The sequence below is a fragment of the Pteronotus mesoamericanus genome, unplaced genomic scaffold (assembly GCF_021234165.1).
Source record: "Pteronotus mesoamericanus isolate MK-2021 breed Mesoamerican mustached bat unplaced genomic scaffold, CSHL_Meso_final scaffold_54, whole genome shotgun sequence".
Taxonomy (NCBI): domain Eukaryota; kingdom Metazoa; phylum Chordata; class Mammalia; order Chiroptera; family Mormoopidae; genus Pteronotus; species Pteronotus mesoamericanus.
In genome coordinates this window covers 65,864,065-65,890,779 of record NW_026555321.1, presented here as the reverse complement: position 1 = coordinate 65,890,779, position 26,715 = coordinate 65,864,065, and the positions used below count along the sequence as shown (strand labels likewise).

The window sequence follows — 26,715 nt, the reverse complement described above, 5'->3', positions numbered from 1 at the left end:
TCCCGCAGGCCTTCCTCCTCCTCCCTAGTTACATTCTGCATTGTCCTTTAAATCTTTCTGATTAGCTTTGGTGATATGCAAACTAACTCTTCTTGCATATGAGGAATGAAGCTATCCTGTTATTGACATGCAAAATGACTCTAAATGGCCCTGCTCAAGGCTCCCAACCCCCATGGTGGCCCACCCTGGGGTAGGGAGAATATACTTCTCTTGGACACCCCAATCTCTGGACCCCGTTACAAATACCCTTTGCGGGGGGCCCTGGCTGTGCCCCGTTACACTACCACCTGGAAATGAAGGTACTTTGCTGGTGGTAAGAACCTAAATCAATTATTGCATTCATATACGTATTTTTTTCCCCCTTATATATCTTAATGCCATACCCCCATTATCCCAGCAATTAGTTTCCAAGGAAAAGGAAAATTGGGCATATAATACCATCTACACACCCCTGCTTTGCAGGACTGGAGATGCAACCAGCTCCCTGAGAAAGGTAAGCAAGACACCAGAAAATGTTAAGAACTGGCCAATTATTTGGACAGGGACATGGAATCTACTCGTGGAAAAGTGTTCTCAAGTATGATGGCAAAAGACAAATATTTTATTTTATCTACGTTTATGATTAATAAACTCGTTTTTAAAGCTAAAGCTGGAAGATGACTGAAGTCTAGGCCACAGTGTACAAAGGGTATCTATGGCTCTGCTAAAAGGAATATGAGTGGATCCACACTCCAGAGTAATTCAGTTTATGATAAAACTACCCTGGTTTTAACACTAGATCATTAAACTAGAATACTGGCTAATGAGGTTATTTGAAGGAAAAATAAAATGTTCTCAGAGATGAAACTCCTAAGATGATTCCCAAGTGTAGGTTGCCATCTAGTGGTCATTCATGGAAATAAAAAAGGTCAGTACAATAGCTTCCAAATCAGGATTATCGGCAAATGACTCAAAAACCACATTTCAATTTTAAGACATCAAATTATACGATGAAACCCTCTGAGGTTTGTGTTGGTGGGCAAAGGGATGGGTGGGTGAATAGGCCACTTCTAAAAAATCGGGTGATTCTGGGAAGCAGTACAGTGTAAGCAAATAGTTCCCAAGCCTGGCCTCCCACAGAATCACCTGGAACACTTTATAAAAGTACAGATGGTCAAGCCACACTGCAGACCAAAGAAATTAGATTCTCTCAGGTGGGACACACACAATGCACGTTCAAAAGTCTCAAGTGATTCTCCTCTGCAGCCAAGGTGAGGACCACTGCGTGGTGGGTTAAGACCATGGATTCCAGCTCTATGTGAATTTCACTGCTATCTGTTACCTTGAGCAGGGAAAGTGAGCTAAGTAAACAACATCTATGTGCCTCATAAATGAGGATAATAACCTCTCCTGGGGTTATTGTGGGGATTAAATATGATCATGGGTGTCAAGTGCTTAGCATAATGCCTGGTATTGTACTCAACAATGCTAAATGTTTAATGACACTTTCCATTGAAGAAAATGTTTTATGAGTTAATAAAAAGAATAAATAAAAAATATAAACTATAAACCTTAATGAAAATTTCAATTATACTTTTTAATTAAAATGTTATTATTGTCTTAATTAAAATATATTTAATTATAAAAACAATCAGAATACAGTATGAGATGTTTTACTACACATGACTAACAACACAAATGCACAATTATAATCAAATCTTAATATCGTATACATTTAATGTATTAGAAGTGCACAACAGGAAGATAAGACCTTCCTTAAAAACTTTATAGAAGCACTTATGTTTCTTCAAATATAAGGCTCACATAAGCCATAAGAAAACCTAATAGTCTGTTCACATGCAAAATAAATTAATCTTTAAAAGTATCTATGAACCAGAACAATTCTTTTTGAGTTTGAGTCAGTAAGGAATATTTAGAGGCTAAAAAGAAACTGGTAGTAAAGATGTGAAACAAGGAGTTTGACAAGAAACAAACAGTTCAGTATTATCACGTTCATGTATCTGCCAAGTTCTAGGTTTCCTGTGCTCAACCAGATAAGTCTGAACACAGCAACTGTAAAGGACTCCACATAAATACTGAAACGCAGTGTCCTGGAAAATAGACGCACTGCAGAAATGCCCACAGTAATGACCGCCACCTGGCGGCACAGTAATGAAATGATACGGAATAAAATGTTAATAGGAAAGATAACATGAAATATAAAAAGGATGTCTAAATAATTGTTACTTCAAAACCTAAAGGAAAAATACAGAATGGTGAGCTCTTTATTTTGTGTATGTGTTATAACTGAAGGAATTTCTGCCTTCAAAATACTCATTGTTTCAATGCTTAGTTTTGGATTGCTAACCATCTGACAGGTACTGTGCTCAGTGCTACCTATCACACTGATGCATAAAACATGGTTCTCTAAGGAGAAAGAAACCAAGGTCTAGGAAGTACTCATCATACTTTTTAAAAATTCAATGAAATAAGTCTTCTGAATCTAAATAGAAATTTCTTTTCCAAAATGATGACTCTCTAATTAAGAATGTTTATGTACATACACAGCAAGTCAAAATTTCAGAAGAACATAGATTCAGTCATTCTAAATTGTTCAATGACTAGTTCAGTGGATGTGATACCCATCTCATCACCTGCCGGTGTGTTTTTCCCAAAGTACATTCTTACACACAGAATTTTAAACAATGAAACAAACATTTCATCTATTCTTTCCTATCTAGTCCTAGTAAAATATGGAACAAGTACCAATTTTTTAAAATCTGGATATCTAAAACAATTTAAACCAATCAGATTATAGGGCTGAAATGCTGTACTAAATTTTGTGACACCATCAGTGTGGCAGCAAATTTGGGGAGAGGCAGCAACCATGGCTGAGCATGTGAGGATGTCAGAATCAATCTTCATCATCTCTTTGAAAAGGCACTACCTGAATTTCCCTGGCTATTCTCTCTGCTAAGGTTTTACTGCTTGCAGCAATTATTCTCCGTGACATCAAATCAAAAGGTCCACCTGAAATCAATCAAATATAGAAAATGGTTACATTCTGTATTAAAACTATTCCTGTAGAACTAGAACAGCAATAGATACTATGGTCAATCATGTTAATGCTTTCATTCATCTTTTCAAAAAACTACTTTTTTGCATAACCATAATGTTTAAGCTTTGACAACATTCTAGGCATCTTTTTTAAGAAACCAGTTGGGGGTGGGTCTCAATCACACCAGTCTGAAAAATGTGATTTTTCTGTTTCTCCCTTTGCGCACTTTTGTTACTCTGATGACCTCCATAATGTTTGGGAGTCTGTGGACAGGAAATCCAGCCAGTATGGTTTCATACCCTCTCCTCCCATTTCCTGACTTCTTTGTCACCCTTCTCCTAGACAACTGGTGAATTTCTAACCCAGGTTCGCCTTTTTAAAATGTCACCACCAGGTTGAAGCATTTAACCTCTGCAGGCCTGAGGCAGAAAGCAATGGAGGCAGAGGTCAGTCATCAGCTATCACATGGTCACCACTCAGAATTCTTGGTACAATCCTCAGGTTTATGGACCTTCTAGACTTTTTCTACAGCTTGTCCAGAGCTCCTGCTAACTCACATTTGAACAAGCTTAGCCATTTGTCATCGGGAATCCCACACTACCCTTAGCATCTTACCCTTGTCTATACCCCATTATGTTTTATTTTGATTTTGCAGAAAATCATGTCTTGTTTTGCCTTTAAGAGTATAACATAAATCAAACATTGAAAGACAAGAGCCGCATGTGGAGGAAAAGTCCAACAGAAGAGAGAGGAAATGCTTCACTGCCACATCACGCTACCTGTCACATCCATCAGTATCCCACCAGCTTCAGTGACAATGATGCCGGCTCCTGCCATGTCCCAACAGTGAATGCCCATTTCGTAATATGCATCAGCAGCTCCGCTGGCCACAAGGCACATATTGACAGCTGCTGTTCCGACGCCTCGGATCCTAACAAACAGAATTTAAAAATGAGATTGGAAGAAAGAATTCTTTCAAATAAGTATTCCTCCTTAACTTCAGTTCATTTTTAGTGTTGACCAAGACAATCTGAACCCATCTAGAGGATGCACATAAAATAAGGCCGTATCTAATTTAAAAAAAATAAAAATAAAAATACCTAAAATCTAATTACCATGGTGCACTATATAAATAACAAAGTTAGTCCGCACAAACTAATTTAATAAGATAAACATTAAAACAATGGTATTTTCAGGAGAAAAAGCTAAAAAAAATACTAAATCCTACTATCATGGCATGTGTGAATATATAATCATGTTTGTCAAAACCAGTAAAAAGGACTATCTTTGGTATCACAAAGACTTGAGTTTGCTTCCTGCTCCGCTGCTTAAAAAATGTAATTTGGAAAAACTTTATTCTTTAAACTGTAGCTTTTTGTCAACAAAATAGGAATACCAACTGCCTTGGTTCACTGTTATAATGATTATAAATTATGTAAAGCAGCTAGCAGAGTGCCTAACATATATTGGGTTGGCCAAAAAAGTCCAAATGGTTTTTTCAGTAAAAGAAAAGACACATATTTCATTTTCACCAATAACTTCATTGATTTGGATATTTTTAGTATGTTGGCTAGCTCCTGTGTGGTATAACATTGATTGTTCTCAACTAATGTCTCGATTTGATTGCTATCAACTTCAACTGGTCTACCCAACCATGTTGGGAGCATCATCCAGTGAGATATCTCCAGCACAAAACTTCACAAACCACTTTTGACACGTTTTATCAATCACAGTGCATTCTCCATACACTGCACAAATCCGTTTTTGTTTTAGTTATGTTTTTACCTTTCCTGGAGTAATAAAGCACAATATGCCAAAAATGTTCTGTATCTTCTTCCATCTTCAATATTACAATGGCTACACAAAAATTCACCAATTTTAATGTTTTTAAAATATTAATTTTTTTTATTTTGTTAGCATCTGATGATTTTTTTAAGTATATTTTATTGATTGTGCTATTACAGTTGTCCCCATTTTTTTTCTCGCTTTTACCACCCCCCCCGCCTTGCACCACCCTACGTTCCAACACTCCCCCCTGCCTTAGTTCATGTCCATGGATTGTACATATAAGTTCTTTGGCTTCTCCATTTCCTATATTATTCTTAACCTTCCCCTGTCAATTTTGTACCTACCAATTATGCTTCTTATTCCCTTTCCCCCCATTCTCCCCTTCCCCTCCCCACTGCCCATTGATAACCCTCCAAGTGATCTCTACTTCTGTGATTCTGTTCCTATTCTAGTTGTTTGCTTAGGTTTTGTTTATGCTTTTTAGCTTCAGTTGTTGATAGTTGTGAGTTTGTTGTCATTTTACTGTTTATAGTTTCTGATCTTCTATTTCTTAGATAAGTCCCTTTAACATTTCATATAATAAGGGTTGGGTGATGATGAACTCCTTTAACTTTACCTTTTCTGAGAAGCACTTTATCTGCCCTTCCATTCTCAATTATAGCTTTGCTGAATAGAGTAACCTTGGCTGTAGGTCCTTGCCTTTCATGACTTCAAATACTTCATTCCAGCCCCTTCTTGCCTGCTAAGTTTCTTCTGAGAAATCAGCCAATAGTCATATGGGAATTCATTTGTAGGTAACTGTCTCCTTTTCTACTGCTGCTTTTAAGATTCTCTCCTTATCTTTAATCTTAGGTAATGTAATTAGGATGTGCCTTGGTGTGTTCCTCCTTGGGTCCAATTTCTTTAGGACTCTCTGGGCTTCTTGGACTTCCTGGAAGTCTATTAACTTTGCCTGATTGGGGAAGTTTTCCTTCATTGTTTGTTCAAATAAGTTTTCAGGTTCTTGCTCTTCTTCTCCTTCTGGCACCCCTATGATTCAGATGTTGGAACATTTAAAGTTATCCAAGAGGTTCCTAAGCCTCTCCTCGTTTTTTTTGAATTCTTGTTTCTTCATTCTGTTCCAGTTGGATGTTTATTTCTTCCTTTTGATCCAAATCATTGATTTGAGTCCCGGTTTCTTTTCTGTCACTGTTAGTTCCCTGTATATTTTTCTTTTTTTAATCTCTGTATAGCCTTCATTTCTTCCTTCATTTTTGTGAGCAAGCTCAATCAATTCTGTGAGCATCCCAATTACCAGTGTTTTGAGCTCTGCATCTGATAGGTTGTCTATATCCTCGTCACTTCGTGCTTTTTCTGGATGTGTTGCAGCCTCTTTAGGCTGGACAGGCTATACAATACAATCTAACAAAATTGTTTTGAATGAAGTTAAAGACAACTAAGCATTACTGGAGCCATCTTACAGAAAAAACCAAACAAACTTTTTGTGCAACCCAATATAAGGACCTCAGTAGAGAAAAAGCTATGGTTCTGGTGAAATTATTCCCTAAACCATGATGTCAGAAAATATTATGTAAGAAAACAGACACAGTGCATTTCACCTAAGTGAGTCCCCATAACTTAAAGAAAATGGACCCATAATGATCAACTTATAAATGTCCTTTCCTAATTCAGAAACTATTAGACTGTTTCTACTTATTTAAGGCATTTATTCAAAAATTATAACTCTTGATTTTGGCAGGGGGCGGGAGGGCGAGTATAATTAACACTTCTGGTTCACATTGGAAAACTGGAAAATCAGCTGAACGCAAAAGTTCACAGAAAAAAATCAGTACATCTGTACTTCTCCTTGAAAACACTTTCTCAGTTATACTTTTGAGAAATTCTGTAAATAAAAGGTCACTGTTTCATTTTACTTCTGGCAATGGAACAATGAAAGGTTAAATAAAGGTATGAAGAACTGGCAGCTCCTTCCTGCTCAGCCTAACTGTTCCATAGTCCACCCCTAAGTCCTGCTTTAGCTGGCACCCTGGCTCAGGCTTCTGGAACCTCCCTCTGGATCTCATTCTGGGAGGTTCCTCAGCTAACTGACACCAGCTCTTCCGCTTTCCTCCTTACTGTATAGAGCACAGATTTATAGCGTAGGATTAGAGTTTATACAGTGGCCACACTATACACTGACTGTACTGATTCCTAAGAAAGAAATTTAATGCGGGAAAAAGAGAAATGGCCCAGAAGCCAGGTCCCAGGCACATCTCCATCCCACTGTGTGTTCACGGGCGGTCACTTTACCCCCCCTGGACCTTGGTTAACTCACCTACAAATAAGGCTGGATTATTAAATGTTTTTCAATCAGGTCAAAGAATCTTATAGCTCTAGTGATATTTTCAGAAAAAAACAGAATTAGTAGTGAATTAAAATCCCAAAAATCTGTGGTTATTCAACTACTTTATTATTATTTTTCAAGCAAACAATTACAGTAAATGTCAGAGAAATGCTATTTAACATAGGCATTAACTATATTAAAGTTAATGACCTCCAACCTTTACTTTTCTTGAAACTTTAAGGATAAATTTATGTAAGTGTTTATTACTGGCTTGTAATTTCTTTGCTTATAAAAGTTTTATTATAGAACAATTCTGAGTCTGGAGCATAATAGCGGTGTTATGGTGTTAAAACCTTTACTACCCACTCTCAAATAAAAATACAATGAAGCCCTGACTGGGTATCTCTACTGGTTGGAGCATAATCTGGTAAACTGAAAGGTCATGGGTTTGATTTCCATGCCTAGGCGCATGCCTAGGTTGTGGGTTCCTCCAGGGTCAGGGCACATAAGAGAGGCAACCGATGGATGTTTCTCTCTCACACTGATGTTTCTTTCCCTCTCTATCTCCCTCCATTCTCCTGTCTCTAAAATCAATAAGCACATCCTTGGGTGAGGATAAAAATATAAACAAACAAACAAACAAATAAAATCAATGAAGACAAATAAAGACAACCTATTCCTTCAGCGAGTCTAGGAATCAGAAAACACAAATTCTCAAACCACCTCTGGTAAAGGGAAAACAAGGAAGAGGATTCTAACACAGCACTGCCAGCCTGTGGGTACAGAGAGCTGGGGATAGCAGGAGGGAGCAGCAGACCCAGAGGGAACACACAAACCAGTCTACGAAAGTGAAAGTGGGACAGTGGTCACAGACCAGCACGTCGTACTTCACAGCCTGGGTACAGCAACGAAGGGGCTAGGAAACCCACAGAGACTGACGTGGCAGTGCAGGGATGCTGTGCTGCTCCAGAAGAATCAGGTAAGACAGGAGAGGCTATTCCACCAATGTGCATATGTGTGAAACCAAAAATACCAGGCTCACAGAAACAGAATGGATGGGTGGTCACCAGAGGCATGAGTAGAGGGTAGTAAGTGAAGCGCTGAAGGGAATCAAAGGCACAAATTTCCAGTTATATTCATGAAAGAAAAAGCACAGCAGGGAAGAACGGATAGAATGAGGAAATCTGAAACCAGGAACCTGATTACACAATGAACAGAGATATAAAACAGGAGGTCAAATCCACACAAAACTACTACAAAACACTGGACATTGATAATAAGTGCTTTGGTTTTTTGGCTAATAAAGTCTCCCCCTGAAAAATCAACAATAAAATTGAAGAAAACTGAAGCTGAAATCAACCCAATCTGAATTAAATATCTCCAAACAAAAAGTTGTGAATATGGAGGGAGGGGTATGTTAAATTAGAAATACAAAAACTAAACCAGAAATAGCGGAGGAAAACATCCAGGAAGAAATAAAATGAGATGATTGAACTCAGAAAAGAAAGTGGAGCAAAAAAGACAAAATAACATCTGGAGTGAAGACTACATTTCAAGACAGCCACTAATGAGAACAGATACAAGTGAAAACTTAATAAAGGGCCATGAGGAAAAGAAAAAAAAAAAAAAGGCAAAAGAGTCAGAGAGAAAGTAGCTGAAATGGAAGACAGAGAGGAGACTGAACTTGCCTACTGGCGTCTCTGAAGCAGAAAATGAAAACAGACTTGAACTAATATTTAAAACTATAATTCAAGAAAACTTGAAGAAAAAAAAGACATGAATCTACATGCTGAAGAAAACTATCCAAGAATGAGCAATTCCAAAATACATCCTTGTAAAACAACCAGATATCAAAGATTTAAAGAAAAACAAATTCTCATCAGTTCCATGTAAATTCTGAAATAATTTAAAAGCCAAGGAAATTAAATTGGCCTCAGATTTCTCAGAAACAACATTCAAAGTGCCATGACTGGTGTGGCTCAGTGGGTTGAGCATTGTTCCGCAAACCAAAAGGTCACTAGTTCGATTCTCAGTCAAGGGTACACACCTGGGTTGTGGGTCAGGACCTCCACTTGAGGGTGTGCAAGAAGCAACTGAGCAATGTTTTGCATACTGATGTTTCTCTCCCTTTCTTTTCCCCTCCCTTCCCCTCTCTCTAAAAATAAATATATAAAATCTTTAAAAAAAAAACACACACAGTAAAGATGGCTAAAGAGAGAGGCTGGCTAAATGGCTGAAGCCTGGATCTTTCCTTGGAGGAAGGAAAATGCTACAAAGGACATTATTAAGTCAAATGACCAAACTGAACTTGGATGGTAGATTAGAGAACAAGTTTATAAATTCAGTAACGCACTATGCATATGGAAGAGAATATCTCTGCTCCTAACACGTAACAAACTGAAGTATTTAGGGATGAAGAACTATGGTGTAAGTAGTTTACCTTACGACAGTTTAGAGAGACAAAAGGTGTGCATGTACACACACACAGAGGGAATAATAAAAGGACAAACAAATGGGAGTAAAATATTAATAGGTGAATCTGGGCAAAGGCTATACTATTTTTTTTATATTATTTTATTTCTGTGAAGTTTGTTAAATTTGAAATTATTTTCAAATGAAAAATTTTCAAATTACATTAGAAAATTAGAATTATGGTATTGCTCTCATGTCAATTAATAAAAACTTTCATTTCTAAAAGAAAATTATTCCTTAATGCATTAAATTATCTGGAACTCTAGAGGGGAATGAATAGAGCTTACCCATGAATAGGGATGCAAAGAAGCTTTTCCATGTTAGAAAGAACAGTTCTTACAGTCTCTGGCGTTCTGCAAGAGCCCAACTCTGTCACCAAGAGTGACTTGGTAATATCTAAAAGAAAACATTTCCAATATCACTAGAGTAAATGGTAAGAATTCTAGTAAAAAAAAAAAATTGACACCTGTAATTCAGAATAAAACAGACAATTTTAGCTTCCTTCCTATTTGTATCAAATTTGTTTACTTCTAAGTCTTTAAATGTTAAAATACTGATAAATTTATTATTTCTCAGTGGCCATTTTATAAAGGAGTCTAGCTTTTTAGACCATCCCCAAAATATGCAGAGTATAATTAATTTGTCTGTATACATAATACCTTCAGTGGGAAAATTAGCAAATACTTTAAATATTTAAAGAGGAATTTAGGAAATAAATTCAATGAATAATTTACATATAGATTTGAAAAAAAACAAGTTTGAAATGGCAGCTCTCTTATCTGCCCCCTGTTTACTAATTTCACAGATGAACAAAGCTTTCCATTCCCTCTTTGAGACTCTGAATTCATGACAACTCAACACTTGGTCACAGGCTAGAGACCCCACACACTGTCCTCTGCCAGCTAAGGAGTATGCTCACAGCTTGTTCTGAACACATCTATCACTGCTGAACTTCTCATAATCGCACAATTTTATTAAATATTATGGAAAACAAAAGAATAATTATAAAAAGGGAAGTTGTTTGTAGGAAGGCTACCACAGTCCTTCAATTCTGAGATGCACATTTTTTCACAAATCTTGAAAATCAGGATTCATACTCTAATCTTTGGGGTCTTAGAGTTCAGTGAAAAGGAAACATGCCCCAACTGGTGAAGTTCAGTGGATTGGGCGTGGTCCTGTGAACCAAAAGGTCACTGGTTTGACTCCTGGTCAGGGCACATGCCTGGGTTGCAGACCAGGCCCGCAACAGCATGTGAGAAGCAACTGATCAATGTTTCTCTCCCTCTGTTTCTCACTCTTTTTCTCTCTCTCTAAAAATGAATAAATCTTTTTTAAAAAAGGAAATGAAATAAAAATCTGCTTTTAAATTCAGTGTCTGAGGAAAAAAAAATATGACAGTGTGGGAGAATTGTGAATTTAGATTGTTTTGCAAGTATCTTTAAATCTGAGCTGTATTTAAAAGAATGGTGTATGAACTGGAAGATGCTGGGCATTGGCTTACGGAAGAAAGGTGACTCAAAACCTCAATCAGCTATCACATAGAAAGACTTAAAATGTCCATCATCAAGCTCATACAAAAATGTATAGGCATCATTTTTAATATTCCCAAATTTAACACACTTTTCCCCTGATTTACTGTCTAATGAGTGGTCCCGATGGCATCAAATCAGAGTGATTCTACAGAAAATTCGGGATGCAGTGGCTGAAATAATAGGCACGAAATCCCTGTCCCCAGCCTCTGGCATCAATAAGAGTTCATTGAGTGGTTTGCTCAACTCCACTAGATTCCAGGCTAACACTGCTACATGCAAACTCCAGCAGGGAAAAAACAAAAAAGCAAAGAGGAAATAAACACAACTTACAAATGAGTTAACACTTGGAGAACCCTGTAAGTTAACATTCAAGACCAACAAAATACAGGTACATAATATCATCACACCCAAAATGAGAGGATAAACTTACCTTCTTGCTGTGACACCTGTAGTTTCTGACCATTACAGAAGGCACCTTTTCCCTTCCTGCCTGTGTACATCTTGTCCTCCACACAACTGTAGACAACTCCAAATTCTATCTGCAGATGGAAAACCACTTTCCTTTACCAAACCTGGGTATTTTTCATCATGAAATCAATACTTAGTCTAAGAATGTAACAAGAAAATCTGATATACTGACAAATAATGTTTTCAAATGGCTACATGGTAGGACACTTAAAATGCTAATTTCTAGTTTAATCAGAGAGAAGAGGTCATCAGACTTGAATCCCTGACTTTTATCCATTTATAAACCTAAAAGCACCCACCTTAACCTCCTCCCTCTCACCCAGGTGAGAAGAGAGCTTTCCTGTTTTCTAAGGTGAATCCTTCCTCATGAGTATGATTCCTACCCTCTCATACTTCTTAGAAAAGCTGCTTCCTACTGATACCTTGTCTCTGGAATATCTATCTATTCTGGTACTTTCTCACCAAACTCTCCCTCCTTTACAAAACCTTCAAAATGTTATTTCTTTTCCCTTCACTGCCAAAGAGTAGTCCACACTTTGCATCTCCCATTCTCCTTTTATCTACTACAATTTGGCTTCCAAAAGACTGCCAGTGATTGCCAATGAACTCTTACGGGCCAAATGCCTTCTGTGAAGAACTGGAGACTGCTGACATCACCAAGGTTTCTTCCACATTTAATCCAGTAGCTCCGTGGCTCTGGCAGATCTTCTGTCCCCCTATGTCACTCACTAACCTATCTTGGTGTCATTTTTTTAGGATCCCCTTATCTGCATAACCTTTAGAAGTTGTGCACCTCAGGATTTTGTATTTTTCCACTTGCTTTTAGCTCTCTACAGTCCTCTAAGTTTGCTCTTTCTGGCCCACAAATCAACTGGGACTCATCAACTCCATCATCACAGATAAGAACCTCATCTTGTAAAAACCTCAACCAAAGAGGCCAAACACTCATTACCTGATCATGCCTCACTGAGGAATCCTTCCCCATTCTCCTACTTTAATATTTTATCTTGAAAACACTTCCTGATTCTGGCACTTCCTCAGCAATTCTCACTGCAGCATCTCAGTTCAGAATTACCGGCCCCTCCAATATAATCTGGACAAGCCTGGAAACACCCGTCACTCTACACTTAAAAACCTCTGCTGGTTTCCTCTGCCTAAAAACAAAATCTCAATGCTGTGGTGTAGTCAGGCCACAATATCACAATGGACCACCACTGACTTCTCTCATTGACCTTGAGGGCTTCACTCCTAACAACCATCTCACCATTCTCATACACATCATGCTCTTCTCCAAGCTGTTCTTTGTGATTGAAATACATTTCTTTTGTTCTTTATTTGTCAAGCTCTTCATTTTCTAAGACCCAAGCCACACAATGGAATATGAATCTTCTTTAGGAAAATCTCCCCAAGCTACTGCTGGAGTGCTGGTTCCATCCTCTTCCTGCTCTCATGATTTGTTTTTCCTAGTCCACCACGTATGACCCACATATCTAACTTTTGCACTAACTGGGAGCTCAATGGCAGGGACCTCACACAGTGCCAGGCTGAGTATACACTAAACATTCAGCTGCTTTGCTCATTTTCACTGATCACCACAACCCATGGCTAATTTCATTTGCACTAATATGTGTTTTCATTTTCAGAGACTTCTTAATTCTCTTCTGTACATGCTGATCAAATATATCACAAACTCTTTAAAGAAAGGTACATAAGATGATGATAAACATCATTCATTATTTGATCAAATAGCAGGGCAACGCAATAGCTACAGATTTTGTCCTACTGTGTTTACATACAGCAAGTATTAGGGCTCCTGAACACTCACCATCTTCCATGCATGCACGGCTCCTACCACTTCCTAGCCTTTCACAAACAACTATTAAAGCATTCCTACTTCAAATCTCACTTCTGCCATCAACCACTGTAGGTCATGCGTCAACTCTTCATGCAGCGGATTCTATCACATATGTAACAGTGATTACATACAGAAGTGTAGTTGTTACTTGTGGGTATTCCTTATAACTCTTGCTTCTCAAAAAAACATTAACTTTTTCTTCACTGGAAAAAGTATCATCATAATCTTAATACTCCTGTAGCTTATTTCAGAATAATGCAGCTGTCTAAATTGAATATAGAGACAAATCTAAACTTGTTAAGGAGATATATTTACTTTATCTCAGAAAATGACAGCAAGGTATTTTACCAACCATAAATTTAAACAGCATACCTTTTTATTGACAACAAAGCCGATTGAAACAGCAACAAAAGGAAATCTTTAAAAAAAAAAAACACATACAAATTTACCAGGATAGGACTTATTTTCATTAAACATGTTTCTTCCATAATATAATTGCTTACAAAATTTGTCATATAATCTCACTTCTTCTTCCCCAGAACAGTGTGTACAGTATGCAACCCTCTGTGTACACAGTGGGGGCGAGGGAGTCATATATACACATCACACACAGGAAACTTCTGCAAGCAGGATGCATCTCCGAGAGGTGTCACCAAGAAACCTGAAACAGTTCTCACCTTCAGAGATGGGTCCTGAAAAACTGGGGACAGAAGCAGGAGGCCACTTCATACTGCATGCCATTTTTATATTTTTTAATGTCAAATACCACAAATATAGTGACAATGTAAAAAAATCCTTTTTCAAAAAATAAAATGTATTTTAAAAGAGATTTTTAATTGGTTAAAAAGAAATGTCTCTTTTTTTTGGTTTCATTTCTACCCCAGCCTGGACCTATAAACACAGGCATGCATTATACAGAATAAATTGTTACTTGTCTCAATTCAAACTTGGAGCTCTACATCTGACAAGTAAACTGTTAGCAACAGGTACTACCATGGCTACATGACAGTTTTAAGACATAGGTTGTAATTTCTGACTCAGAAGAGAATCAAGATAGACAAAATGGATTAAATGTAACTACTAAAAATAAAAATGTTTAGAAATACTTAATAGTTTTCATGTGAACTAAAATGAGACGATACTATACATATTACATTATAATCTTGTCTCTGTTACAATATCCCATGAGCAGCCTTTCACATTCACATCCATCACATACAGAGCCCAGATCCTTGCTTTACAGACTTTATCAATTCTGTATTATACAGATATGTACAACTACATGGCAACTTCACATATAACGTCCGTGTAATCCCACCAAACAAAGCTGCTCATTTTAACTCTCACTGGCTCTCAATTCCAACAGGCTCTTTTCCAAACACTTGCTGTGTGCCAGGACTGTAATGCATCCTTGTAGAAATGCACTGCTCACTGAGTCTGCACAATTACATGAGGCAGTTACCATTAATATGGTCATTTTATAGATAACTTAAAAAAAAACAATTGGGGCTAAGAAAGGTTAAGAAACTTGCTCCATGTCACAAAGCCTATAGGCAAGCACCGAGATTCAAGCCAAAGACTTGCTCTTAAAACCCAAGCTCTTTTTAAACTTTTCCTCCTGGACTGAACCTCCAGTATCAATCCCATGAGCTCTGTAACTGATCTCAAAGCAGCAATGTTGCTTACTTTTATTTTTACCTGACTCCCACAGTGGGGGAAAAATGATGAACAGGGCACTGGATCACACAAGTCCCAGCAGTAATATTCCATCACCATATCTGATGGAAATTCTCATAACACATTCTACTCTATAAATTACACATTTTTCAAAAGTATGTATGTTTGTGAATGGAGCACTCTAAAGGTCCATTCTGTTCATATATACACAGTAATTACAACATTAAAAATTTTAAAACATACCTATGTACAAAGTTAGTTGTTCCATCGATAGGGTCAATGATCCATGTAGGGTTGTCAGTTAAGACACTTTTCTCCCCGGCGGCCACAGATTCTTCACCAATGAAACTAAAAGCAAGAGTGACTCTTTACACCACTTTCAACAAGTTTCAAACTTATCATTTCCTTAGCTACAGAGTCTATTAGAACATAACAAAAGTTTACACACCACACTTCTCTATCGTTGTTCCTTTTTTCTTCAGAATGATGAGCATGGGAAGACTTTACCTCCCCTGGAGCAGGCATGTGAAAAACAGCAGGACTGAAAACCCTACAGTGCGATGCCATGATGATCACAGACCCAAGAGCGATGAACACATGAGCAGAGTGCTGGTGGTAGATGAGAACTTAGCAGGGAATGTGGTAGTTTTAAGAATATGAAGAATATGCCCCCAGCTCTGGCTGGTGTGGCTCAGTGGATGGAGTGCTGGCCTGAGAACCAAAGGGTCGCCAGTTGGATTCCTGGTCAGGACATATGCCTGGGTTGCGGCGGGTCCCTGGTCGGGGCACACAAGAGGCAAGCACACATTGATGTTTCTCTCTCCCTCCTTACCCCTCTCTCTAAAAATAAAATCTTTTTTAAAAATAAATAAATAAAAATATGCCCCCAGTTTTTTCACCCACCTCTTTTCCAGAGACAGGGCTTAATGCTATTTGTCTTGAGTGTAAACTTGAACTTAGTGACTCATTTCTAAACAACAGAACAAAGCAGAAGTGCCAATGTGCAACCCTGAAGACTCTTCATAAACTGGCACTGTAGTTCACCTTATCCACTCTATCCCCCCGTCCCTACACATTCATACCCTGGGGGAGATTAGCCACCCTGTTTTGAGCTGCTCTAAGGAGAGACCCACATGGTGAGGAACTGAGAAAGTTGCCCACAGACCACCCAGCAGCAAGCGAAGTCACCAACAATCACCTAAGTGAACAGATCCTTCAGTGCCAGGGGAGGCCTGAGATGGCTGCAGGCCAGACGACAGTTTGCCTGTAACTTCATGACACCTGCGGCTAAGCTACTCTCATATTCCTGACCTTATAAAACACTGAGATAATAAGCGTTTTTGTCTAGAGCTGCTAAGGTTTAGGGTAATTTGCTATGCAACAATAGAGAACTCAAATAGAGAACATTAAAAAAGTCAACAAGAAGGCAAATTGCCCACCAAATTACTGTATCTACCTGTCTTCTTAAAATACACTATGCAATAAATCTTAGGTAAATTCTGGAAACAGCGTTTGATTTCATTGTTTTCTTTCCTTTCCTACTTTCATTTTTATATTTTTCCTTTATTCAATAATGAACTGTTCCAACAATCATTATTATGATCTTATCTCTTAGCTGTACACCTTTTTATTGAAAGGAAGTATATTTATTTAGCTAAAGCTTTAAAATGACCAGGAAGTAGAGAATGACAATGCTGATTCTTTAAAATGATGACAATATTTCTGCTCTACCCGTGCCTGTGCGAGAACCCTGACTGTAGCAGTTTCTTTCAAATTCCCTACAGTTACCATATAAAAAAAGTCTGCAATATAGAGAATAAAACTGAGCTTCTAAATCATGCCTGTGGCAGACAAATGTCACATCCGCTTCCCAGCATCTGAACACTCCTCTTCCTATGAGGAAAGCTCAATATCCCCTCTTGGTTGCTCCCCAGCCACTTGATCTTAGGCAAATAACTCAAGTTCCACGACCAAGTGTCCCTGGCCAGGATCTACAACCGTGTGCTCACAAGCCTCTGAGAAGGCATCAGAGTCAGGAGTGAGGTGACCAGCGGCCCACGCAGCCGAGGCTCCTGTGGAGTGTCCAGGTCCACCTCCCTCCCTGGTTCCTCCCCAGCCTCTGCTCTCAGGGCTGTGTGGAGCCACTCACACCCTCCAAAGACATTGCTTTTCAGGTTAAGTTAATGCAAGTGAATTTCTGTGTCTTGAATCAAAATTTTTTCTCATATGTTGACTCTAACCAGGTTTCATTTTTATCATTCAAAATTGAAATAATAAATACCTGTGTGATGGGTATTTTTCCTTTATGAAAGAGATAAGCATTTTTTCAACTTTTTGGTCAGTCACAGTTACCAAGTCAGCTGGAGAACTTTTAATCATAATGTTTACTTCATTTTTTAGAGCTTCACGAACCACCTAGAAAGAGTTTTTTGGTAAAACAGAAAAAACATATGTAATTTTAAGTTAAACTAAAAAATGAGATAGAGAAATGGTGTAAAACTGTCTTAAACATGATTCTTAAGAATTTCTTAGCACAAGGTGTAAAGTAAGCCTTTAGTGGTTATTATGTTCAAGGTACAAAAGCATAGAATGTTACATCCCATTTTAGATTCACAACTGTCATCATAAAAAGCTACTGACATAAAATTGGAGTATTCATTCCATTTACAGTGTCTAGAAAAATGAAAAGCAACGCAGGTATGTTTTATTTAACACAGCGGCCACAGGCTGCCCACCGCTGCTGCAGTGGGTGACCAGACGGTAGGTAGTTCGTACCTCTCCAGCTTGCCTTGCTAGAGTTACTGCATAATCCATGCATTCCTGCCAGGGATCAGCCATCTTCGAAACAGATTTAACACATATCAGAACACTGCAGTGACAAATCTCTAAAAGTCTTAATCACAGAATAGTTAGTTCATAAAAATATCGCAATTAGCAAAATACATTCATTTGGAATTCTTACCCCTTTCCTGATTCTAGAGTTCAATTTGTTTTCCCTATTCACTGGTAGATCCAGGAAAACACATTTCTACCTAAGTTACTCCACTTCTATTGTAGAAACATTTTTCGTAACAACAACAAAAACAAAAACAAAAAAACTCTATGAAAGTGTCTCCCAAAGTGCACAAATCATATCAGATTTAAAATAACATTGGCTTGGGGAATGAAGAAAGGACACAGAAGTATTTTCAAGGACAGGGACACCTGAAGGGGTTCAGAACATGTCTCCCCCAAATGTGTCATTTTGGCATGCAGAGTATTTTGAGCTGAAGGCAATAGGGGCCCAGAAGACACAGGAGGAGCTTTTACTGTCCCTTCATCTGCCAGTTTTGATTCTGTTTGGGAGCAGGCTGCACAGTTAAGCTCAGAGACTGACTTTTCATCTTTGGTACAGGTTTGCTGGGGGTATTTCTCAAGCCAACTGCATACAGGATAGTATCTCTTCACAAGCCAAACAAAGAAATGCCCCCCGCCCCAACAGGTGACAGGTTAATCTCACTAGTGATCCTGGCGAGAGGAGATGAGAGGAATGAAGTTCAAATTTTATCAGAGGTGTATCTTTTTATACCAGAAGGAGGAGGTACTCGGCAGTTCTACAAAGAAAATTTCAGGACCACAAGTAATAATAATAATAATAATAATAATAATAATAATAAAGCAAAAATTTCTTTCCCTGAGTTTCAGAGAGAAAAAAAAGCCCAAAATGTTTTGGTGTTCTGAGCTGTCTAGCTTTCCACTGACTGTTGAAGAGAAAACTAAAGTCACTCACCACTGGCGGGACCACACTCTATAGCCTGTACCTAGGACAGTGAAGCTTCTGAAGCTGTCAGGCTAAAAAATGTGGCATTATTTATAAAGCTACCCAAATTATGTCACCTTTATAACTGAAAATAGCTGATGGAGCTTCACTTTGACTCATCAGGCATCCCTGTCCCAGGTGCTCACACCGTAAGAAAAAGCAAAGGGCAGACACACTGAGCTGCTTCTGCCAGCTGCTATTTCTTCCTGAGATAAACACTTTAAAACTTTACAAAGGAAGTCACTGTTTAAGTTATAAAAGTAACTGCTTAGGGCACTTCTAGAGCTGCTTCTAAACTCTTCTGTATTTTTCATTCTTATTTACTCCTATTCCTCTTTTTTAGGATGAACAGAAGGCTTTGTTCCAGACAACCCTCTCCCTACCTTAGAGCAGTGACAATGCCCAGCATTCTTCCTGCCAGATGTCAATCTGTCCTTTCTTCTAGGGATCCTCCCCCAGAAGTCAGTGTATTTTTAATCATCCAGAACTATTTGCTGAATATTGTATGCTATGCACTGCACCACAGTTGATGCTGACTCTCTAGTGGGGACTTGGATGGACTACATGCCAAATCACTGATGCGACAAAGGCTAAGGAAAAGTGCAGAAAGAAGTATGTAAGAGGGAGCTCTGGCCAGCTCTAAGGTCTCAGATAAGGTTTCCCTGAGGATGCGCCTAGACCAAGATCAGAAGAACAAGTGAACGGATATTAACACAACTGCAGGGCACCTGGAAGTGAAGGGGGATGGAAAGGTCTCAGCAGGACAACTCAGAGATCAAGGGAAACAGGTGGGAAAGGCTGGGGCAAGAGCAGGGATCGTCCTGCTCAGGGCCTGAGAGATAACGCTTGGTTGTGAGCACCTGGAGGAATCCTTTCCTGGTGGCACTGAGCATGGACTGGAGGGTGGAGGGAAGGTAGAGAGTGGGCAGATCAGTTCAGAGATTCAGATTTACATCCCAATAGTCCAGAGGACACCTGATGGTTGGCTTACACCTGCAGGGACTGGGGTGGGAATGGGGTGGGGAAGGAGGTATTTGTCTCAGGAGGTAAAGTGGGGAGCACTCAGTAAGACTGGACTGGGGGTATGATGGACAGGAAAAGCTTAATAATGCCCAGATTTCCCACGTTGGCAACTGAACATATAAAGGGTTATCACAACAGGGAGCAACTGAAAGAAGTCAAGTTTGGAATTTGGGGAGGAAGCGGGGTGAGCAAGTTTAATTAGTGGAGTACCAGGGACCTTTGTGAAGCCAAAGAGACATATCCATTAGGCAGCTGGACATAAGGGATCCTGAGCTCAGAGGAGGAGTGCGGCCTGCATACAGAATTACAATCACCTGAGCAGGGAAACCGAGTCCTGAGTCTGGAGAATATTCCTTGCTCAGAGACTCCCACACTCGGCGACGTCTTCCTTACATTTCGGCCACGTATGTGCTTGCCTCGCCTTTCCAACCTCATTTCTTGATGGAAAGGACCACATTTGACCAACTGTCTCTTTCCCAGAGGCCTGAAGCATTTTCAACTGCTTCTGTCCTGGTCCCAGCCTGCCCGGCGGTGAGAGTCACACACCCTCCTCGCTGTCACTTGTATGTCCCCAAAAGTGCGACTACGGATCAAAGGGACCTAACGATGCCTAGGTGACCCCAGGCTGCGTCCAGTCCCCGAGTCGAAACTGGTGAAATGAAAGAGGGGGCTCGTTCTACAGAAGCTGCCACAAGGGTGCTGTGGGGTCGCTCGGCGCAGTGACTCAGGACAACGCCACAGGCCCCAGGCGCTGACCCCCGCCCCGCGCCAACCGCCCGCAGCAAGGCCCACCACCGAGCCCGCTGGGACCAACGCGGGGTGGCAGGAACACAGGCCTCACCTCGGTCCGCCGAGCGTTAGGCTCGCTGGTTTCAGGAAGGACTTGCAGCTCGAGTCTTCCAGAGGAAGAGATGTAGCCGGGACAGGAAATCCCGCCCCGCGGCCCGCCTACGGGGGTGTGGCTGCCGCGGCCCTCGCCCGCCGCAGAGCCCGGCCCTGCCCAGGCTGAATCTCACGGGCCAGCTCCACGTCTGCCTGGCTTCTTTCTCTTCTCTGGTTCTGATTGCCTCAGGCCTGCACTTCCTTCTGTACAGTTTTTTTTTTTTAATTCCTTTCGTCTTTATTCTGCGCATTCCTTCCCATTTTCCCTTCTCTTTCTCTCATTTATTCCAGAGTAGTCTCGACAAAACACAAATTGCAAATCTACTTCCAATTTTACAACTTTTATTTGCTAAGCCTGTAGTAGGCAGTAAATACACACACACACAATAGAAATTCTATATAAACCATAGAAATTATATATATTTAATAGGTAGATTGATAAGTGATGCCTAGAACCAACTGTTCCTATTCTCAATAATTCATTTGGTTACCATTTATTGAGGACTTACCAGGCTTCAGACAACTGCATTTTTATATGCATTATTTTACTTAAACGTTGCAACAGTTCCATGACAATTAGTTTAATCAAACAGACGAGGAAAATAAGGCCCAGAGAAGTTATTTGTCCTGAGGTCACAGAGCAAAGGCAGAGAGCAGGACATTCTGACTCTGAGTCCCCACTTGGGGACTATATGTCACAGTGATGCTGCATTGTATGAGATACAAGGACTAGTCTATGGTCCTTAGAGTTTCCTTCTCTTGATTTAACAGGTCTGACATCATGGGATATATACTGTTACCATTACAATGCAAAAAGCATTGCACAGATCCAAGAGGTCCTAGACACAACAGGATCAGGAAAGCAGGTTATTCATCTCCCTGCTTGCAAAGAGATTGATTCCCTATATTTGACCAAAAGACAGGGTGTTGTCAGCAACACATTGCACATGAAGAAGTTCCCAGAGATGAATGATCAATTCTCAAACTTCAGAAAAAGCCAAAACTTTGTTTTCATTCTTCTCAAGATTGATGGCTTAAGTATCTGAATTGGATACCTTCATTTGTCTAGCAAAAACATGCTTTTGTGTTCTTAATGAAAAAGAGAAATAAAACTTCAGAAATTAGCTTTTTTGGTTCTTTGTTGTCAGTTATCTTAAAATAAATTCTTGTCAACTACATGGTGATGTGTTGATTCATAGGCAAATAATATTTTCCAGGCATTTACAAAAATGTCATCAGAGTCCTTTTTAAACCTTCTTCAGTGAACGTGGTCCTACTCATAGAAGATTAAGTATCTTATTCTCTCAAAATGAAATCACCTAAAGCTTCCTACCTCAAATGAGCAGGAGGTCCAACCTTTTTCTAGGGGCCTCAGCTGTTGCCTCACATTGTTCTCAAGTGACTGACTGTTTTCAGTTCAAGAGGCCAATCTCCTCCCAGAACCCCTGCCTGAACACGAAATGGAGAGCACTCTAGTGCAGGTGTCCCCGATTGTAAAAGGGCCTCCAGCACAGCTCCCCTGAGAACCACCTCCTCTCTCCTCCTCACCCCTCCCCTTATACAGCCAGCGAAGTTCACCTGACATCCTGCCCCCATACCACCCTCAGCTCTGTCTCCCATGAAACCGGTCCCTGGTGTCAGGAAGGTTGGGGACCACTGCCTAGTGCACAGAGGGGGGGTTGGTGGGGGGGGTCGGGGTAGTGTTGCTCAGCTCTGGTTTGGGCTGCGTTGCAAACTGTTCCCCAAAATCCAAGAATTTTGTCTGAGAGTGGTCCGGATGGCTGCAGGGCCCTCAGTAATGGTGCATTGTTCTTTGGTTCTCAAAGGGGCAATTTTTAAAGCTACATTTGCCGTCATTGTTCCAAGTCACAAAAATCTACCAGGGTAAGGTGGTTGGGAGATGGGGAGGGGCCAGGTTCAAGCATCAGCCACACCAGGTAAGAGCAAAACCTGCCACCTGGTAAGGGGTCCAGGTCATAGTTCCCTCTTGGAGGCTTTTGATATCCCTTTTCGCCAGCTGACTTCCATCCTGGAGAGAGGTTTTCATTATGCTAAACCTCAGAATGGAAGAGAGGGGAGATCTAAAGCCCCTGACACCTCCTAGACACCTGACTGTACAGGAAGAGGCCTTTGGGGAAGGATGGCCTTTGTCAGGTCACAGAGTGCTCTGGTCGGGCTTCTGCAAATGGGGAATAGGTACCCAACTACCTTGTATTTGCATAATAAAGAGCAGTCACCAGGTGATTCCTTCCCAAGCAATCTTGGGTATCTTGCTAACCCAACTTACTCCCCAGAGGTGACCTGCTTGCAAGTGGCAACTCCCTTTCACTAAAATAAACAAACAAACAAACAAATAAATAATAAAAATTCAGGTTCACATCATAAGACTTTCCTGTCTTGGACTTTGATTAAAAATAAAATTTACCTGCATAATATGCAATGTGCAGGTTCTCAGGGAGTGGAGTCTCCCGAATATCTAATAGGATTTTCATGTTTTAATGTAAAATAGGTTGGAGCTGCAGATAATGGTTAAGCCCCTGACATGTCCTGTAATGCCAACAGCTTTCTGAGTTGATTGGAAGATCATCCTGTGCACCAGAAGGTTGTGGGTTTGATTCCTGGTCAGGGCACAAACCTGCGTTGCGGGTGCATGTATAGGAGACAACCAACTGATGTTTTTCTCTCATATAGATGTCTCTCTCAAATCAATAAATAACCATAGAAATTTATGCTTGGACAATGTTATCACAGAATCTACCCTTTTATGGGTTAGAAAGAAACTTTAAAAAAATAGCCTAATCCTTCTACCTCTGGATCTCTTTCTAACCAATCACAGTTGTGTTATATAATGCTTGGTATGAACTCACCATATAGATAGCATATTTTATGCACCTCATTCTTTAAAAAAAAAAAATACTTCAGTGACTTTATCCCAATCCAAATTAGATCAATTTTATTATGTAAAAATCTGTTTTCCACGATACATCTGAGACATAAAATATATTCCTAAACCCATCCATGCATTTTCAACTGCTTTTAACATGGAAGATCAATCAGGTTTGTAAAGTAACAGTAATGATGAGTTTACTGTGTGTTAGGCAGTGCTGAGGACCTTGCTCATATTAACTAATTTAATCCTCACAACAATAGCATGACGTAGGTAGGATCATTACCCACACTTTCCACATGAATTTATGCAGAGAGAGACTAGGCAATTTGACCAATGTCATCTAGCTGGTAGATGACAGAGCTGAAATTGCAGACCCAGGCACAGTCTGGCTCTGCAGCATATGATCTTGACCTTTATAGATATTACTGATTAAGTAATGCAATAAATGTTTAATGAGCACTACTCTGTTTGAGACATTGTGCTAAACACTAGAGGGAATTCAAAGAATATGGGGTCCCTGCACTCATGAAGCCCGTATTTTGGCCCTGGGCCGTGTTGTTCAGTTGGTTGGAACATTATCCCATAACCAAAAGGTTGCAGGTTCAATTCCCAGTCAAGGCACATACCTAGGTTGTGGGTTTGATCTCCAGTTTGACATGTAAGATCCCTGGTCCTGGCATGTATGGGAGGCAACAAATTCATGCTCCTTTCTCTCTCTCTCTTCCTTCCTCTCTAAAAGCAATGATAAAATGTCCTCGGGTGAGGATAAATTTTTTTTTTTTTAATTTTGGTTGCTTCCCTAACTATATCATTTGGATGTTGTTACTCTCATCAGTCTGAATTTTCTTCACTTTGCCCCATCACCCTGACCATGGTGCTAGGTCCTAGAATTTCATGCCAGAACCACAGACTTAGGAGTTGAGCAAGATCTTATACCTCAGTTGAATTTCTTTGTTTTATAGATGAAAACTGAAGTACAGAGAAGTGTCTTATTTAAGGTCACAAAGTTAATGAAAGGCAGGTTTCTCATCTCCCAGTCTAGTAAAATATGTTCATGGAAATGCATGTAAGTTAAATTTGTGTGAGCTTAATTATATTTTCAGCATCTAAGTGGACATTTCTGTTTGAAGGACTCAGTAGTAAAGATTCCATGTAAATATTTATCATTTTATGAATTGAATAATAACCAGCCATCACCATGCTGAAACACATCTTTTATAAGTCTTGGTATTCATATAATGAATTTAGTGAAATTAGAAAAAAAGAACTTTGGTTGTCTTATTGGCTGACAAACTAATTACCTAATACTATTAGAATTTACAAGATGCCTATTATGTGAACACCTCTTCTGTAAAAGTTTGGGATAGTCTCATAATTACAACAGGAGGTGTTTTTTAAATTGCTTTTTCCCACTTGCGAGACCATAATAAAGTATTACATTCCAATCCAACCCTATAAAATAGTCCCAACACAGCTACAAAGTGGTCTCCTTCTTCTGATCACCTGTATGATAATGTATATATTTTGATAATGTACATATTTCTCCCCCAGTGTCAAGTCTGCAATCAGATCATAAGTGGATTGAGAACAGGCATTATTTTAGATATTCTTTGAATCTCCCACAGTACTACCTCATTCAGAGTAGGAATTCTGTCATGCTTTGATTGTTAGATGAATGGAATTATTTTTTCTTTTATATTCTTTGATAAGGATTCATCTTTTCTTAGCCTTGTAGAACAGGAGGATCAGTAACATTTCACATGCAGAACACATAGCCACTGTCAAAGGAGCCAGAGCCACAGAAGCTAAGTCTGCCTTGGGCTGGGAAAGAGAGCTGGATAATGGCCAGAGCTAAGAAGCTATTTAGTATCCCACTTCCGATAGCAACAGTTTTACTCACAGGAAGGGGCAGCCTAGACATTTTAGCAAAGGAGTACCCAAATAGCAAACCCAGAGCAGGAACCAAGATACTAACAGAAGCACCTCTAGGTTAACTGTTTTAGGAAATATTAATCCCATTCTGAACATCAAATAAATCCCTACAGACATTAAAACTCAGAGGTCTAATGATTCTCTCTAGGATGTTTGTTTTCTCTGGTATTCTACACTTGATGACTTTTCCAGCCGATATAGGCACAAGTATGAAGAGGAGTGTTGACATAATTTTCAAAACAGGAATGTGGAATGTACCAGATAACCCTAACACCCTACTGTACCGGTAAGAATTGACAGGAGTCATTATAAGGGCCAACACTGTTGATGTGCAAGGCATCAAAATAGCCAAAGTGTTATCTCCTTCTAGAAGCAGAGCAAAGAGATAGCCCCAACCTCTTCCTGGGCATGCACAGGTCATTACAAATCCAAAAGCCTGTGCCTCAGGCAATGCCAAAATTTGTCAAAAGAAATCCACAAAATAGCATAAGAAAAAACTGTGTAACTGTGCCCAGCATTATTGGCAAAGGTCTCTTCCAAACTGTTTGAAACACCTGCAATTCAATCTTGCAACCAAATGCACATTTACTTAGCAGTATCATTGGCAGAATAAGCATTAGGATATTTCTATCCATATGCACTGATGCCTGGAAAAGACTGTCCTGTCTTTGTTTGAGCACTTTAACTCTGATATTCTTTATTTCTTCAATGAGTCTTTATTGCCTACCTTCAGAATCCCATAGTTGAATAGCCAAATTTGTCTCCCCTTCTTCCTCTGTCACTAGCTTTATGATGAAGTTTGTAGCATCCAAGAAGGTCTTGGTCATGTTCACCACCTGCAATTATTTTAGGATCTTCCACCTGCACAAAGGGGTAGCTGGAGTAGGGCCATTTATCCTTTAACTTGATCTGATGATGACTGTTTCTTCCATCTTTGTTAAGAATAGTACCTCAGACTTCTCCATATTAAAAAAACTGAGAAATTATTTCCTTGCTTCTCTCAGAGTCACACATGACAAAAAAAATTTTCTAATCAT

The 26,715-nt window shown here is 39.5% G+C and overlaps 2 protein-coding genes across 2 annotated transcripts; both read right to left on the bottom strand.

Moving 5' to 3' along the window:
• Positions 1 to 1,563: 1,563 nt before the first annotated feature.
• IMPA1 (inositol monophosphatase 1) lies at positions 1,564 to 20,893 on the bottom strand. The gene is made up of 9 exons (XM_054594968.1): positions 20,816 to 20,893; positions 17,928 to 17,990; positions 17,434 to 17,567; positions 15,396 to 15,500; positions 13,848 to 13,893; positions 11,583 to 11,691; positions 9,908 to 10,016; positions 3,817 to 3,968; positions 1,564 to 3,009 (listed from the first exon to the last, which is right to left on the bottom strand). Exons 2-9 carry the CDS (start codon positions 17,988 to 17,990, stop codon positions 2,894 to 2,896), a joined length of 834 nt encoding a protein of 277 aa, XP_054450943.1. The 5' UTR covers positions 20,816 to 20,893; the 3' UTR covers positions 1,564 to 2,893.
• A 4,566-nt stretch (positions 20,894 to 25,459) lies between these two features.
• Positions 25,460 to 26,715, bottom strand: SLC10A5 (solute carrier family 10 member 5). Its single transcript, XM_054595297.1, is given in 7 exon segments — positions 25,460 to 25,568; positions 25,570 to 25,717; positions 25,720 to 25,796; positions 25,798 to 26,142; positions 26,144 to 26,520; positions 26,522 to 26,580; positions 26,583 to 26,715. Coding segments are annotated over 7 exon segments (1,248 nt in total).